This window comes from Pseudochaenichthys georgianus, chromosome 21 (genome assembly GCF_902827115.2).
Source record: "Pseudochaenichthys georgianus chromosome 21, fPseGeo1.2, whole genome shotgun sequence".
In the NCBI taxonomy this organism is placed as follows: Eukaryota; Metazoa; Chordata; class Actinopteri; order Perciformes; family Channichthyidae; genus Pseudochaenichthys; species Pseudochaenichthys georgianus.
The window spans coordinates 37,431,130-37,448,335 of record NC_047523.1 but is presented as its reverse complement, the minus strand read 5'-3'; the positions used below and the strand labels follow the sequence as shown (position 1 = coordinate 37,448,335).

General features: G+C 43.1%; 1 protein-coding gene and 1 pseudogene across 1 annotated transcript in view; both read left to right on the top strand.

The window, feature by feature from the left end:
- Positions 1-17,206, top strand: part of LOC117467007 (uncharacterized) — a 122,619-nt pseudogene that overhangs the window by 63,345 nt on the left and 42,068 nt on the right.
- slc15a2 (solute carrier family 15 member 2) overlaps positions 1-17,206 on the top strand; it is a 54,156-nt gene that overhangs the window by 17,558 nt on the left and 19,392 nt on the right. The window contains exons 4-7 of the mRNA XM_034109665.2: positions 521-613; positions 765-864; positions 1,873-1,963; positions 2,050-2,127. Coding sequence (XP_033965556.1) covers positions 521-613; positions 765-864; positions 1,873-1,963; positions 2,050-2,127 — 362 coding nt within the window. The remainder of the gene's footprint in view (positions 1-520; positions 614-764; positions 865-1,872; positions 1,964-2,049; positions 2,128-17,206) is intronic.

Genomic DNA, 17,206 nt, shown 5'->3' with positions numbered 1-17,206 from the left:
TTTGTTATATACCCTTTATTGGCAATGACAGAGGTCAAACGTTTTCTGTAGGTCTTCACAAGGTTTTCACTGTTGCTGGTATTTTGGCCCATTCCTCCATGCAGATCTCCTCTAGAGCAGTGATGTTTTGGGGCTGTCGCTGGGCAACACAACACAATTAACACAATTAATTTGGCTAATTTGAACCACTTGCTTTAATAAACATATTTTGTTAAACCGTTGATATGGTGTGTCTCCTCTTTGTTGTGGCCTTTTGAGACCGGTCATAACACTATGTTACAGAAGTAAACAAAGGAGTCCAATGGAGGCATTTCAGGGAAGGTAACAAAGGGATGTTAGCCTTTGAAAAACCATTTATAGGCACACCGTACATCACGCAGTATTTTAACCCCTTTAACCTGAGAGCTTTGTGTAAATGTGCAACACCTCCTATTAGTGGAGGTGAATCAATGACACTCACAGATCATGAATAATAACCAGAGTGCAGCTCTGAATGTGCGTAATGTCTCTCTCTCCACAGGACCATCATCTACCTGTCCATTGTCTACGTGATCGGACATGTGGTGAAGTCGGTTGGAGCCATTCCCATCGTGGGGAGCAGCGACGTGCACATGTAAGTAATCAGGAGCTGATGAAATCGCCTTTTACTTTCACTTAAAATGGTCAGATGTGGAATTCGGAGGTCTTCAACCAGGTTTTTTTTCTTATGGTGGTCGATTAAAAAAGAATAGACTTATAGTGTGTTATATATGTGTGTGTTGCAGCGCTCTGTCCATGGTAGGTTTGATTCTCATTGCTTTCGGCACCGGAGGAATCAAACCCTGTGTAGCGGCTTTTGGTGGAGACCAGTTTGACGAGGAACATGTAAGTCTCTACACTTCTTCGTCACGTGATGTTTGTATTCTATGGACAACATGAAGAAAAATGTCTAGAATGAATCCGTAAATTCTAAGTGTATATAAACAAAAAAGATAGGAACAGAAATAATTTTGAGCGTCGTTGATGTTTCTCTAGATGTAACAGCTTACCCCGCAACCCACCCCATACATTTAAGTGATCGTTTTACAAAGAGTTTCTTTAGGTGTTCTGTGTAAAAGACACAAGAGGAAGTTATGGCGTCTATAAAATCAGCTGTAAATAGTTCTGCCACAGCAGCTCACTCGTAACAATTCCAGCCACTTCCAGGGCCTCAAATACAAACACTTTTAGGTAATGGGCATCTTTGTCTTGACCGACAAGTCAACCTTTGACATCTATATGAGACGCACCATGCTTTTTAATAACCTCAATTTAAACCATTTCCTCATTATTATTGATTGATTGATTGATTGATATACTTTATTAATCCCCGTGGGGAAATGGTTTCTCTGCATTTGACCCATCCTAGTGTTAGGAGCAGTGGGCAGCCATTTTGAACAGCGCCCGTGGAGCAGTGTAGGGAACGGTGCCTTGCTCAGGGACACCTCGGTAGCACTTGGTCTTGCCGGGACTTGAACTGGTGACCTTCCAGTTGCCAAGCCAAGTCCCTATAGACTTCGCCACCACCGCCCAAGCTATTAGACGTTCATAGCAATGGATGTGGTGTTAAAAGTGTGGTCAAACAAACTTTAGTGATGTGCACACCAAATAAAACAACATTTTCTTTAGTGCTGAATTTGAAAGTGCAGATTTAATTTAGGGTTGCCTGAATAAAAAAATAACAAAACAAGTTAAACATGGGTTGCACAGATTTCGACAGCGCTTAAAGCTATTAGATTTAGCTTAACACAATAATCAGTTATTTGAAAAACGAATTTGAAATATTTTGGGTATTTAAAGAGGACAAAATACATTATTTTAAAAACATGTTTTAATTTCGTTGATCACCTGCAGGGCAGCGAGAGGCAGAAGTTCTTCTCCATTTTCTACATGTCGATAAACGCTGGGAGCCTCTTGTCCACTGTGATTACACCAATACTGAGAAGTGAGCTGTCACTTTCTTAACATTCAAATCATACACAAAGATGTCTGTTGTGTTGAAGCCTTTTAACGCTGGCTTGTCTCCTGCAGGTGATGTGCAGTGTTTCGGTGGAGACTGCTACGCTCTGGCCTTCGGGGTTCCTGCAGCTCTGATGATCGTGGCTTTAGGTGAGTGTCGATCCACCTGAAACATCCTCCGGTCAAATGTCATCCAGTAGTGACAGAATGGTGGCTGCGTAACTTTATCTTCTTTCCGATATGGTGAGAGGCTAATTCCGTCAATATTTGAAAATAAAATAGATTTTTTTGGGTCTATTCGGAGCTACCTTTCGAATGTCTGAGCTCCTCTACCATCTACTACTACTAAGGGAGCTTTTTTCTGCCATCTGTATCTTCAATCTTGCTTTATGGTGTGGGGTGTCTTTTTCAGTTACAACATCCCCATCACACCTTCTCCAAACAAGGGAGATCTAGTATGTTATGTAAAACAATTTGCAAAAATGCAAAAGATTCAGTTGAGAGCATGATTGCAATAGGGATATCACAAAAAGCAAACTTCTGTTTTAACCCTTGTGTTGTGCTCGAAAGCTGTTCCCGTTCATGGATGATTTATCTCAGTCCAAAACACTCAAAAATAAGCACTATCATCCAATATTGTTTTAACTACATCATAACTAACTTATATAACTTATAATTACAAATATTGTTACAGTGGATGAAGGGGGGTCGGGCTGGGGTGTCTAAAGTCATTGATGAATCTTGATTGGGCTAAATTTGACCCAGAGCGACCCAAAACAAATGCTGCTGGGTCTTCCCAGACCCGAACACCAAATTATACACTTATCAGACTTGGCTAAAATTGTTCAAAATCAGTTTGTTGTGTTTATATAGCTGTTGTGGAGGATATCAAGAAGCCTTGTTCCGATAAAAAAAACTAGAGCGTAGTTATTATATAATTTCACGGAGACCCGAACACAACATAGGCTAAGGTTAAGTCAATACCACATTTGAATAATAACTAATTGACTAACAAACTATTTCAGGGATAATAAAGATGTGTATACTCTTAAGTCACTATTAATGAATCCAGAATCTGCCCCCAAATATTTTACTCTGATAATGATACACTGTAAACAATTAATCTGTGTTGAAATGAGCAGGAGAAGAGCTAGTTAACGTTAGCTGTTAGCTGGTAGCTGTTATCTGGTAGCTGTTAGCTGGTAGCTGTTAGCTGGTAGCTGTTATCTGGTAGCTGTTAGCTCTTGGCTTTTATCTGTTATCTGGTAGCTGTTATCTGTTGTCTGGGCTGAAGTCGAATAGTCCATTTAGTTTAGGAACCTTCCTAAAGGAGTGAAATGACCCGGAAGTCCCTCAGTGGCAGCCATGATAAGTGCCGTTCGAATTCTCTAGAATGATGAGAATGATAGGAAAGGAGGTTTCAAACTTCCTTTATCACCTCCTTTAGCTTAGGAACCACTGGACCTCCCTAACCGACAGGAGAAGCGAAAATGCTGCCCCACAATGCCTTGCAGCCGCAGCATTTGCCGTCACTCAACAGTCGGCCGTTCACGGAAACAACCGATTATGACCGAGAAATGATATCATGAAAGTTACGGTGCTTATTAAGCATTTTAAAACATAGGTGGTAAGTTGCCAAAGTGCTTTGTTTTGAACGTTCATCAGTATTATAATCAAAAAGAGAAATATGAAACGTTAGTTTTTACTGAAATGATCAAATAAAGTCAACATTTCAGTCTTTACTGAGCTGTGTGGTTTGTTCAACTTTTAAAAGATGTTTGAATGGTGATATACACAGTGATAGATGTTAAGGACTAACGTTTATAATAAACACATTTGTATTGATTTTAAGATCTTTAGTTCATACAATCATACGTATTGGGATCATTGGTATTAATGTGGACCGGAGGGAGAGGGGGACGAGCATAAGTTACACTTTCCTTTTTATTTCAATTCCAACTTTGGTCCTGAAGAATATGTTTCTCTGTTGTCCACGTTCATAAAGCAAAGCAGCAGCATCAGAGCACGGTGCAGAGTCTCCAGATGAGTTCACAGTAGTCCCTCGTTCTTATTAAACATCCATGTTGTAGTCCGCTATAGAAATCTGTGGTTTCCATAGTTTCCCCACAGCAGCAGACGCACACAATGACGTCCGCTGGCGCATCATAAACACGTCGGATAGTGAAAGTGCATTCGGATTCTCTAAAGTACCGCAGCCTCTTCTCCTAAGTCCTTTTAAATTCTCCTATCCACTATCCCTTAACCCCGTGACGTTTCACTCAGAGGTCAAGGAATAGGAGATAGGGTTAGAATTAGGAGCTGATTTTTTAAACTATCCGACTGCAGCCCTGGTCTGTTATCTGTTATCTGTTAGCTGTTATCTGTTAGCTGTTAGCTGTTATCTGGTAGCTGTTAGCTGGTAGCTGTTAGCTGTTAGCTGTTAGCTGTTAGCTGTTAGCTGTTAGCTGGTAGCTGGTAGCTGTTAGCTGTTAGCTGGTAGCTGTTAGCTGTTAGCTGGTAGCTGGTAGCTGTTAGCTGTTAGCTGGTAGCTGGTAGCTGGTAGCTGTTAGCTGGTAGCTGGTAGCTGTTAGCTGGTAGCTGTTAGCTGTTAGCTGGTAGCTGGTAGCTGTTAGCTGGTAGCTGTTAGCTGTTAGCTTTTTGCTGGTAGCTGTTATCTGTTAACTGTTGGCTTTTAGCTGTTATCTGGTTGCTGTTCACTGTTAGCTGTTCACTGTTAGCTGTTTGCTGGTAGCTGTTATCTGTTAACTGTTGGCTTTTAGCTGTTAGCTGTTCTGTTAGCTGTTAAATGTTATTTGTGTGCTGTTCGCTGTTAGCGATTCGCTGTAAGGGAGTATCTATAAAAAGGTACATTTTAACGTTATCAGGAAGTGTTCAATTGTGATGTTGTAAAAAGAGTAGTTTTTGGTGAGACGCATGAATAAATTGTTGTGTTCCAGGAGTATAAAACAGATATTAGAGAAGTATTTATAACTTGATTAACTTCCTTAAAAAAACATTGTGCAAACAGTAATTTATATTTGAGTGTTGTATGTTTTGTAATAATGGACCAAGAGTCTCTTTAATTAAAGATGATGATGATGATGATGATGAGGATGATGATGATGAGGATGATGATGATGATGATGATGATGATGATGATGATGATGATGATGATGATGATGATGATGATGATGATGATGATGAGTAACAAAGGTGTGATGAAATACATGGAATGTATGCTTTGTTTTTGTGTTTTACCCTGATACTGAATTGATATTGAGACTCTTTCTGTTATTGTGATATAGTTTGTATAAAGTCCAGCTTCTGGTGTGCTGGGCTTCCTCTTGATCAAGACCCCCACTTATTTGTCCTGACAGTCAGTTGTCTCTGCCTCTGAATGCCTCTGAAACATCATGCTCTACAGACAGGACTCTGTTGAAAACAAGCTGTGGTTATATTACCGGAGGGGCCGAACACATCGCAGAGTACACAAAGTATGGAATCAGTGTGAGAGACTTGTTACCGTGCGTCAATGTTTCCCTCTTGAAGAATTTCACAAGCCATTGTAAGAGGACAAAGCATCCATAAACCACTGTCAGTTAGTTACTGTCTGGTTCTTCTCATGCGGAGAAGAGGAGATAAACAAAGGTACAAGAAGTTTATTTTGAAGTAAAAGTAGCAATACTACAGTGTAAAAAATATCTAGTTACAACAAGTACAAGTTAAGTCCTGCATTCAAAGTCATACTTAAAGGTGGGGTAGGTAAGTTTGAGAAACCGGCTCGAGATACACTTGTTGTTATATTCCATGGAATGCTCTTAACATCCTGATAGCAATGAATATCTGAAGTGCTTTGACAAAAAATCCATAAAAAAACTCATCCGTGGAAGCCGTGGCGCTGTAAAAAGCACGACCAATCATCTGATCCGGCTAAAGTAACTGGATGGCCTACCTGCCTGTCGCAGGTTTGATATGGGCCTGTAATTGTTCATTACTGAAGCATCTAGATTATTCTTTTTTAAGAGCGGTTTAATGACTGCAGTTTTCAGGGCCTGTGGAAAAAATACCTGAGTGAAGAGATTTGTTTACTATATGAAGTAGATCTGAGGCCATGCAGGGCAAAACATCTTTGAAAAATCCTGTTGGAATAATATCAAGGCAGCAGGAGGAGGACTTCAGAAGTTGTCTATAGATATTTAGGAACAGAGCTCGAGAGGAGCATTGCAGCTGAAGGGCCACATATTTCAAAAAGAAGAATCCAAGCTTTTCCATACGATGTCTTCCTGCATTGAAGAGAATCATTGAACAGAATAGCAACTCCACGCCCTCTCTTATGCATTCTTTCCTGACTCATAAACTAAAGTTGGGAGGGGTTGATTCAATAAGAACAGCTGCACTGTTATTTTGTTCAATCCAAGTTTATGTAAAAACATACAAATCGAGATTGTGCTCAGTGAGTGAAATCATTGATTCAAAATGTTTTTCCTGCCAAAGACCTGACATTTAATAAAGCTAGTTTAAGTTTGTTTAAACATACTATCAGTCAGGTTTTTTTGTAACAAGCTGTGGCTGACATGGAATCACTGCTAAATTAGATTAACTCCAACAAACGTTTGAGCACTTCCTGTTTCTAAAATGATTCACCGCTCTTAATCTATTACCTATCAACACAGATATCGGCAAAGCTATCGGCAGGTAGGTGCCCCGGCATGTCCTGGAAAGAATTGAGTAGTGGGCCATACGCCCTTGAGCCTGACCCCACACCAAAATATCAGTGAGAGTTTGTTGCCGTTTTGTACACATACATTCCTTATCAGGTAGACGGGGAGATGGTGCGGGGGTAAAGGACATGCTGCCCAGGGGGGGGGAAGGTGGTTGACGTAGGCGCGGTGATGAAAGACGCGGGAGATGGGTGGCGTTGTCTCTGCGGTGATTTGGTGGCCGTCTCGTTGAGGAGCGGGGGTAAAGGAACATGCCTGCCAGCCCTGCGGATCGCCTTCAATGTGTTTCAACAACGAGTCTCCAGGATGGTGGGCGAGGGTGAAAAGGGTGAACGGAGTATCCTCAAAGGCGTTGACAGGGGGGGGGGGGGGGGTGACGGGCCGTGGAGACTCCTCCGTGTGTCTCATATGTCTCCCATAATCAGAACATTCCTCAGGCGGGTGCAGTGATAATTCTTCAGGGTTTTCTGCGCGATGTGTTGTGTCCTTTCTCCCGTTTTGATTCCTCTTGCCGCTTGTCCTTGGCAGAGGGAACAGATTGATGACGAAGGCAGTTGAATATGTTAGAGATAAACAATTTCACTCCTGACTTGTTCAGGAAAACTCCATTTGCCTTGAAAAGATGTCTGCGGTCCCAGAAAAAGTTAAAATTGTCAATAAAATGAACAGAATGGTCAGTACAGGCAGTTGAAAGCCAGGTGTTCAGTGCAAACAATCTGCTGAATCTCTCCACTCCTCTTCTGACTGGCGGTAGAGGGGCCACTGATGAACACATCTGCATTTAGAGAACTGGCAGTTTCCAACAAACATTTAAAGTCTTCTTTCAGCAGTTCTGACTCTTGTTTCACAACATCATTTGTTCCAATGTGTAGTACCACATTCTTCACAGTCAGATGTTCAGCCCCAATATGCAGGATCTTCTCAGCCAAGTCAGAGACCACAATCCTTGGGAAAACAGAGTACTTTGGTGTTGTTCTTATTACACAGACCTTTTACATCTCTGACAGTCACCCACAATCAGAGTTTCAGGCCCAGTCGTTAGCTTTCCCTCTAGCCTTTTACTTTGGAGTAGCTATTGGTAATGCTGTGTGAAGAGGACGGGTTATCCAGGTCATCAGAAAGAGATCTCCGGCTCTCGGTCAGCGGAGCGTATCTGTTCTGGATTGGCACACTTGGTGGTTTAGGAGGATTGTTGTAATTCTCCCTTTAGCAGCTGTCCACGGCTGTTTAGGGGTTGAAGAGGCGCTCTTCCTGGGTGATAACAATGCAGGCCAGCCGGTCACATCACAGATTTCTGAGCGCTGGGCTCTGCCTGTTATCCGTCCTCCCAAATCCCATGAAAATGATTTACTCTTAGGCTTTGCACCCAGAGAGTTCCAGGAAGGACTACCACTTGTAGATTGATTACCCGGTATACAGCCCTCCTGTTCCTTGGAATCCTTGTAGCTGCTAACTAGCTGTGAGTTAGCATACCCTTTTTCATTATTTTGCAACACTGGTAAAGTGGTGTCATTCCCACGACATAGTCCATTCACTTCCACGTTAACTTCCAACCGTTGCATTTTCATTTCCAACACAGCCATCTTCTGTATAAGTTTGTGGATGTCATCTGTGGAGAACGGAGGCATTTTGCTACCAAATAGCTTAAGCTAAATAGCATGCAGTAGCCTACCAGGCTGTAGCTGTTGCTAGGCCACGCTGCTGTAAAGAGACTGAGGCGTTCGGAAAAATTGTTGAAATATGACTGAAAATCTCTCCGTCTATTTACGACAGTGAACGGTCCCAGTGATAAGGTGTTAAATGTCCAGGAGCCGCTGCTCAAAGTTTCAGAGAATAAGATAGTGAAAATCAGCATAAAAAGTAAGCAGAGGCAAGAGCAAGCAGAAACAGTGTGTCCTGCACTGTATCAAGCAGGCTCAGAAAGTGTCATAAAGAAGCTGACCGGTTCTTCTGGCCGACCGGCGATTTACCCCCGAGAGTGCTGGCCCCTACACGCAGCGGCACCCTTCCCTGGTAGAGGTACACCACCTAGCAGAGGCTCCGGGGCCGACGACAACGTCTAACGGCTAATGGCTTACAGCTAACGCTAACGACGACAGCTAACGGCTAGCAGCTAACGGCTAGCAGCTAACGGCTGACTTCATCCATCTGTTAACCCTTTTTTGGAGTGGAGGTTCGACCAGACGGTCAACCTCGTGTGGATCCTCTCACTATTCCACCTACCTGTTTTGATCGTTGACAGGACAACCCTTTTGAGCTTTTTCCGGTGCCTGAGAGGAGGTTCGACCAGACGGTCGACCTCGTGTGGACACTCTCGCTGTTTCACCACCTCGACGACGGTTTCGGACGTCGCCCATGCTTTCATCGGCGCCTGGGTGGCGCACTTCTGGACCCCGTCTCCCCTCGCCTCGACCGCGGCTTCGGACGTCGCCCACGCTTTCATCCGCGCCTGGGTGGCGCACTTCTGGACCCTGCCTGGCCTCTCCTCTAACCACGGCTCACGGTTCGCCTCGACGGCGGCTTCGGACGTCGCCCACGCTGTCATCGGCGCCTGGGTGGCGCACTTCTGGACCCCGTCTGGTCTCTCCCCTGTCCACGGCTCCTTCCTCCCGGGGATGCCGCTCCTTCCTCCCGAGGGCTTCGTGCCCGCCGCCGCTGTGCCCTCGCCTGCGCTCCTTCCTGCTGGGGACCACCGGGATATTCACGCCCATCCCCACGTCGCAGCACAGTGACCCAGCTTTCTACGGCTGGCGGATGTCGCCTTGTTGCCACGACGCCTACCACGGCCCTCTGCGGCCTCCTTACGACGGCCCGTTCCATGGCCGCCCCCCACCCACTGGTGGGGATGCCCTCGCCCTCGGAGGGGCTCCTACCCTCTCCTGCGGCCCCCTTCCGACGGCCCGTTCCATGGCCCGGCCCTCGCCTGCGGCCCAACCCTCCTCGGCCCCTGTGGTGCTTCCTCCCGGACGCGAGGATTGTGTCCATGGTTGAATTCTGAGGGGGCTTGTGTAGTGATCACTGATTTACATAATTCACTCATGGAACTACAGGTTGGGGGTATTGTTCCGCATGGCCACATATGTTGACTGTACCTACTGTGTGCCCTCCTTTCTTTTCTCCCCTTCTCTTTCCGGACTTCAAGCCAGCAACATGTGGTTTTCTGCTGCTCAATAAAACCAACTTTGCACCTTCGATGCACCGCCTCCGACTCCCTTCTCTCGGCACTACAATACTGTATAATAGTGATTGAATATTATTGTATTCTCTTTTTTCGGAGTTGCACTTTGCAGACGGTCCCTGAGCACTCGTTTCTATTCCGGCTGCGGATAGAGACCAATGTAACGTGTCCAGCTCGGAGGACGGCGCGTATTGGCTTTTTTTGATCAAAATGTGAAGTTCGTTGTCAACCTTACCACGGTACTAAGGAGACATCATTTGTGTCTGAATAACGTTTTGTTCATGAGTTGTTGATCTGTGAAATCCGAATCTCCCAATATCGTTCCAACTTTACTGAACTAAGCCAGAAGACGGTCTCATTTCATAAACCGCTCGGTTTGCTGTTCCTTCACTTTATTTTTATATACATTTATATACACTTAGCGTGAGGAAAGGCATGTGTGGCGTGAGTGCGTGAGATGTGGGTTGATTGCGTGAGGGTTGGCAGCCCTGCATTACTTCAATCATACACACATACACAGATGTTAACATGCCATGAAATCGCTGTATACTCTTCAAGCAGTTTAAATTAAAACATTGTGTTAAAAATTCAATTTAAAGATGAGGATTGAGGCAGATGTATTGCAGGAAGTTAATTTAACTTGATTATTTTTAACGGAGTGTCTATTTGCACCCGGGTGTAAATAGCATTGTTAGCTACAGACACCCGGGTGTAAATAGCATTGTTAGCTACAGACACCCGGGTGTAAATAGCATTGTTAGCTACAGACACCCGGGTGTAAATAGCATTGTTAGCTACGGACACCCGGGTGTAAATAGCATTGTTAGCTACGGACACCCGGGTGTAAATAGCATTGTTAGCTACGGACACCCGGGTGTAAATAACATTGTTAGCTACGGACACCCGGGTGTAAATAGCATTGTTAGCTACGGACACCCGGGTGTAAATAGCATTGTTAGCTACGGACACCCGGGTGTAAATAGCATTGTTAGCTACGGACACCCGGGTGTAAATAACATTGTTAGCTACGGACACCCGGGTGTAAATAGCATTGTTAGCTACGGACACCCGGGTGTAAATAGCATTGTTAGCTACGGACACCCGGGTGTAAATAGCATTGTTAGCTACGGACACCCGGGTGTAAATAACATTGTTAGCTACGGACACCCGGGTGTAAATAGCATTGTTAGCTACGGACACCCGGGTGTAAATAGCATTGTTAGCTACGGACACCCGGGTGTAAATAGCATTGTTAGCTACGGACACCCGGGTGTAAATAACATTGTTAGCTACGGACACCCGGGTGTAAATAGCATTGTTAGCTACGGACACCCGGGTGTAAATAGCATTGTTAGCTACGGACACCCGGGTGTAAATAACATTGTTAGCTACGGACACCCGGGTGTAAATAGCATTGTTAGCTACGGACACCCGGGTGTAAATAGCAAGGCAGTTTTAAGAAGTACAATTAATAGACGGATAAAAGACAATTAATACAAATAAATCAATAGAGAAAATAAGTTTTAAATAAATGCATTCCTTTGCACACAAAAGTCCTGGTCAACGCAATGTGGCCATTTGTTGCCAAAGACTGAATAATGGCTCCCAATAAACACCGTATTAGTATGCGTCTTTTTGATTGCTTTTGTTATTTTTACTACATTTCACTTTAATGTTTAGAGCAGTAATTTGGTTTTCAGCATTACAAATTATTATTAATATTACTAATATATCAGAATACCTTAGACGCTTTTATCCAAAGCGACTTACATACATTCAGTACTGTGGGCAATCCCCACAGGAGCAATTTGGGGTGAAGTGTCTTGCCCAGGGACACAACGACATGATGACTGCAGTGGGGTTTGAACTTGCTATAGGCTACCCTGATTCAAAGTCCAGCACAGTATCCACTGAGCAACAGCCTCTCTATTAGTCCCATAGAATGGAAATGTACATTGTTACAGCAGAAAAGAGCCAAAGACAGCTTAATGTTTCCTAAGTATGCATAAAAGAAAAAGTACTAAAGACAAAAAAAGAAATTATAATAAAGAAGTTATGGGATATATGGGATTTTGAGGCCTCATGCTTGTGTGTGTTCACAGCGGTGCTCACGCTTTACTTCCTCACCTACCTGCACTGGGACAAGGACCTCTCCACCGCCGTGTACCACGCCTTCAGCAGCCTCTGCTACTTTACCCCCATCCTGGGAGCGCTCATCGCTGACTCCTGGCTCGGAAAGTACAAGTGAGTCCCTGTGTCATCCCCACATGCATTATATACGACATATTATTCTTATTTTCAGGTTCATACATGTATTTATGCCTCTACTGGGAAATGTCTCCATGCTTAAATGTTCAAAAAGCTCTTTATTTTTCTCATACTGAGCCCAGTCTGCTCTGATTGGTTAGCTGGCCGGCTTTGTTGTGATTGGTCAACCGCTTAGAGATGTCCCGCCCCTCAACTTATCCCGTACAATTTGTTGGAGTGCTAGCCAATAGAAGTGCGAGTGTTATTTAGTGATGTCCCTATGTGTGATGCCCCTGTGGGTTCATCTAGAGAGGGTGTGGCTGTGCTGTCTTGATTGCCTTGATTGCAGTAACTCAGGGCGCCTGGGTCTGGCGCCCTGCAGCTACAGTGGGGCAACAAAGTATTTAGTCAGCCACCAATTGTGCAAGTTCTCCCACTTAAAAAGATGAGAGAGGCCTGTACTTTTTATCCTAGGTACACCTCAACTATGAGAGACAGAATGAGAAAAAAAAATCCAGAAAATCTGATTTTTAAAGAATTTATTTGCAAATGATGGTGGAAAATAAGTATTTGGTCAATAACAAAAGTTCATCTCAATACTTTGTTATATACCCTTTATTGGCAATGACAGAGGTCAAACGTTTTCTGTAGGTCTTCACAAGGTTTTCACTGTTGCTGGTATTTTGGCCCATTCCTCCATGCAGATCTCCTCTAGAGCAGTGATGTTTTGGGGCTGTCGCTGGGCAACACAACACAATTAACACAATTAATTTGGCTAATTTGAACCACTTGCTTTAATAAACATATTTTGTTAAACCGTTGATATGGTGTGTCTCCTCTTTGTTGTGGCCTTTTGAGACCGGTCATAACACTATGTTACAGAAGTAAACAAAGGAGTCCAATGGAGGCATTTCAGGGAAGGTAACAAAGGGATGTTAGCCTTTGAAAAACCATTTATAGGCACACCGTACATCACGCAGTATTTTAACCCCTTTAACCTGAGAGCTTTGTGTAAATGTGCAACACCTCCTATTAGTGGAGGTGAATCAATGACACTCACAGATCATGAATAATAACCAGAGTGCAGCTCTGAATGTGCGTAATGTCTCTCTCTCCACAGGACCATCATCTACCTGTCCATTGTCTACGTGATCGGACATGTGGTGAAGTCGGTTGGAGCCATTCCCATCGTGGGGAGCAGCGACGTGCACATGTAAGTAATCAGGAGCTGATGAAATCGCCTTTTACTTTCACTTAAAATGGTCAGATGTGGAATTCGGAGGTCTTCAACCAGGTTTTTTTTCTTATGGTGGTCGATTAAAAAAGAATAGACTTATAGTGTGTTATATATGTGTGTGTTGCAGCGCTCTGTCCATGGTAGGTTTGATTCTCATTGCTTTCGGCACCGGAGGAATCAAACCCTGTGTAGCGGCTTTTGGTGGAGACCAGTTTGACGAGGAACATGTAAGTCTCTACACTTCTTCGTCACGTGATGTTTGTATTCTATGGACAACATGAAGAAAAATGTCTAGAATGAATCCGTAAATTCTAAGTGTATATAAACAAAAAAGATAGGAACAGAAATAATTTTGAGCGTCGTTGATGTTTCTCTAGATGTAACAGCTTACCCCGCAACCCACCCCATACATTTAAGTGATCGTTTTACAAAGAGTTTCTTTAGGTGTTCTGTGTAAAAGACACAAGAGGAAGTTATGGCGTCTATAAAATCAGCTGTAAATAGTTCTGCCACAGCAGCTCACTCGTAACAATTCCAGCCACTTCCAGGGCCTCAAATACAAACACTTTTAGGTAATGGGCATCTTTGTCTTGACCGACAAGTCAACCTTTGACATCTATATGAGACGCACCATGCTTTTTAATAACCTCAATTTAAACCATTTCCTCATTATTATTGATTGATTGATTGATTGATATACTTTATTAATCCCCGTGGGGAAATGGTTTCTCTGCATTTGACCCATCCTAGTGTTAGGAGCAGTGGGCAGCCATTTTGAACAGCGCCCGTGGAGCAGTGTAGGGAACGGTGCCTTGCTCAGGGACACCTCGGTAGCACTTGGTCTTGCCGGGACTTGAACTGGTGACCTTCCAGTTGCCAAGCCAAGTCCCTATAGACTTCGCCACCACCGCCCAAGCTATTAGACGTTCATAGCAATGGATGTGGTGTTAAAAGTGTGGTCAAACAAACTTTAGTGATGTGCACACCAAATAAAACAACATTTTCTTTAGTGCTGAATTTGAAAGTGCAGATTTAATTTAGGGTTGCCTGAATAAAAAAATAACAAAACAAGTTAAACATGGGTTGCACAGATTTCGACAGCGCTTAAAGCTATTAGATTTAGCTTAACACAATAATCAGTTATTTGAAAACGAATTTGAAATATTTTTGGGTATTTAAAGAGGACAAAATACATTATTTTAAAAACATGTTTTAATTTCGTTGATCACCTGCAGGGCAGCGAGAGGCAGAAGTTCTTCTCCATTTTCTACATGTCGATAAACGCTGGGAGCCTCTTGTCCACTGTGATTACACCAATACTGAGAAGTGAGCTGTCACTTTCTTAACATTCAAATCATACACAAAGATGTCTGTTGTGTTGAAGCCTTTTAACGCTGGCTTGTCTCCTGCAGGTGATGTGCAGTGTTTCGGTGGAGACTGCTACGCTCTGGCCTTCGGGGTTCCTGCAGCTCTGATGATCGTGGCTTTAGGTGAGTGTCGATCCACCTGAAACATCCTCCGGTCAAATGTCATCCAGTAGTGACAGAATGGTGGCTGCGTAACTTTATCTTCTTTCCGATATGGTGAGAGGCTAATTCCGTCAATATTTGAAAATAAAATAGATTTTTTTTGGGTCTATTCGGAGCTACCTTTCGAATGTCTGAGCTCCTCTACCATCTACTACTACTAAGGGAGCTTTTTTCTGCCATCTGTATCTTCAATCTTGCTTTATGGTGTGGGTGTCTTTTTCAGTTACAACATCCCCATCACACCTTCTCCAAACAAGGGAGATCTAGTATGTTATGTAAAACAATTTGCAAAAATGCAAAAGATTCAGTTGAGAGCATGATTGCAATAGGGATATCACAAAAAGCAAACTTCTGTTTTAACCCTTGTGTTGTGCTCGAAAGCTGTTCCCGTTCATGGATGATTTATCTCAGTCCAAAACACTCAAAAATAAGCACTATCATCCAATATTGTTTTAACTACATCATAACTAACTTATATAACTTATAATTACAAATATTGTTACAGTGGATGAAGGGGGTCGGGCTGGGGTGTCTAAAGTCATTGATGAATCTTGATTGGGCTAAATTTGACCCAGAGCGACCCAAAACAATGCTGCTGGGTCTTCCCAGACCCGAACACCAAATTATACACTTATCAGACTTGGCTAAAATTGTCAAAATCAGTTTTGTTGTGTTTATATAGCTGTTGTGGAGGATATCAAGAAGCCTTGTTCCGATAAAAAAAACTAGAGCGTAGTTATTATATAATTTCACGGAGACCCGAACACAACATAGGCTAAGGGTTAAGTCAATACCACATTTGAATAATAACTAATTGACTAACAAACTATTTCAGGGATAATAAAGATGTGTATACTCTTAAGTCACTATTAATGAATCCAGAATCTGCCCCCAAATATTTTACTCTGATAATGATACACTGTAAACAATTAATCTGTGTTGAAATGAGCAGGAGAAGAGCTAGTTAACGTTAGCTGTTAGCTGGTAGCTGTTATCTGGTAGCTGTTAGCTGGTAGCTGTTAGCTGGTAGCTGTTATCTGGTAGCTGTTAGCTCTTGGCTTTTATCTGTTATCTGGTAGCTGTTATCTGTTGTCTGGGCTGAAGTCGAATAGTCCATTTAGTTTAGGAACCTTCCTAAAGGAGTGAAATGACCCGGAAGTCCCTCAGTGGCAGCCATGATAAGTGCCGTTCGAATTCTCTAGAATGATGAGAATGATAGGAAAGGAGGTTTCAAACTTCCTTTATCACCTCCTTTAGCTTAGGAACCACTGGACCTCCCTAACCGACAGGAGAAGCGAAAATGCTGCCCCACAATGCCTTGCAGCCGCAGCATTTGCCGTCACTCAACAGTCGGCCGTTCACGGAAACAACCGATTATGACCGAGAAATGATATCATGAAAGTTACGGTGCTTATTAAGCATTTTAAAACATAGGTGGTAAGTTGCCAAAGTGCTTTGTTTTGAACGTTCATCAGTATTATAATCAAAAAGAGAAATATGAACGTTAGTTTTTACTGAAATGATCAAATAAAGTCAACATTTCAGTCTTTACTGAGCTGTGTGGTTTGTTCAACTTTTAAAAGATGTTTGAATGGTGATATACACAGTGATAGATGTTAAGGACTAACGTTTATAATAAACACATTTGTATTGATTTTAAGATCTTTAGTTCATACAATCATACGTATTGGGATCATTGGTATTAATGTGGACCGGAGGGAGAGGGGGACGAGCATAAGTTTCACTTTCCTTTTTTATTTCAATTCCAACTTTGGTCCTGAAGAATATGTTTCTCTGTTGTCCACGTTCATAAAGCAAAGCAGCAGCATCAGAGCACGGTGCAGAGTCTCCAGATGAGTTCACAGTAGTCCCTCGTTCTTATTAAACATCCATGTTGTAGTCCGCTATAGAAATCTGTGGTTTCCATAGTTTCCCCACAGCAGCAGACGCACACAATGACGTCCGCTGGCGCATCATAAACACGTCGGATAGTGAAAGTGCATTCGGATTCTCTAAAGTACCGCAGCCTCTTCTCCTAAGTCCTTTTAAATTCTCCTATCCACTATCCCTTAACCCCGTGACGTTTCACTCAGAGGTCAAGGAATAGGAGATAGGGTTAGAATTTAGGAGCTGATTTTTAAACTATCCGACTGCAGCCCTGGTCTGTTATCTGTTATCTGGTAGCTGTTATCTGTTAGCTGGTAGCTGTTATCTGGTAGCTGTTATCTGGTAGCTGTTAGCTGTTGGCTTTTAGCTGTTAGCTGTTAGCTGTTATCTGGTAGCTGTTAGCTGTTATCTGTTAGCTGGTAGCTGTTAG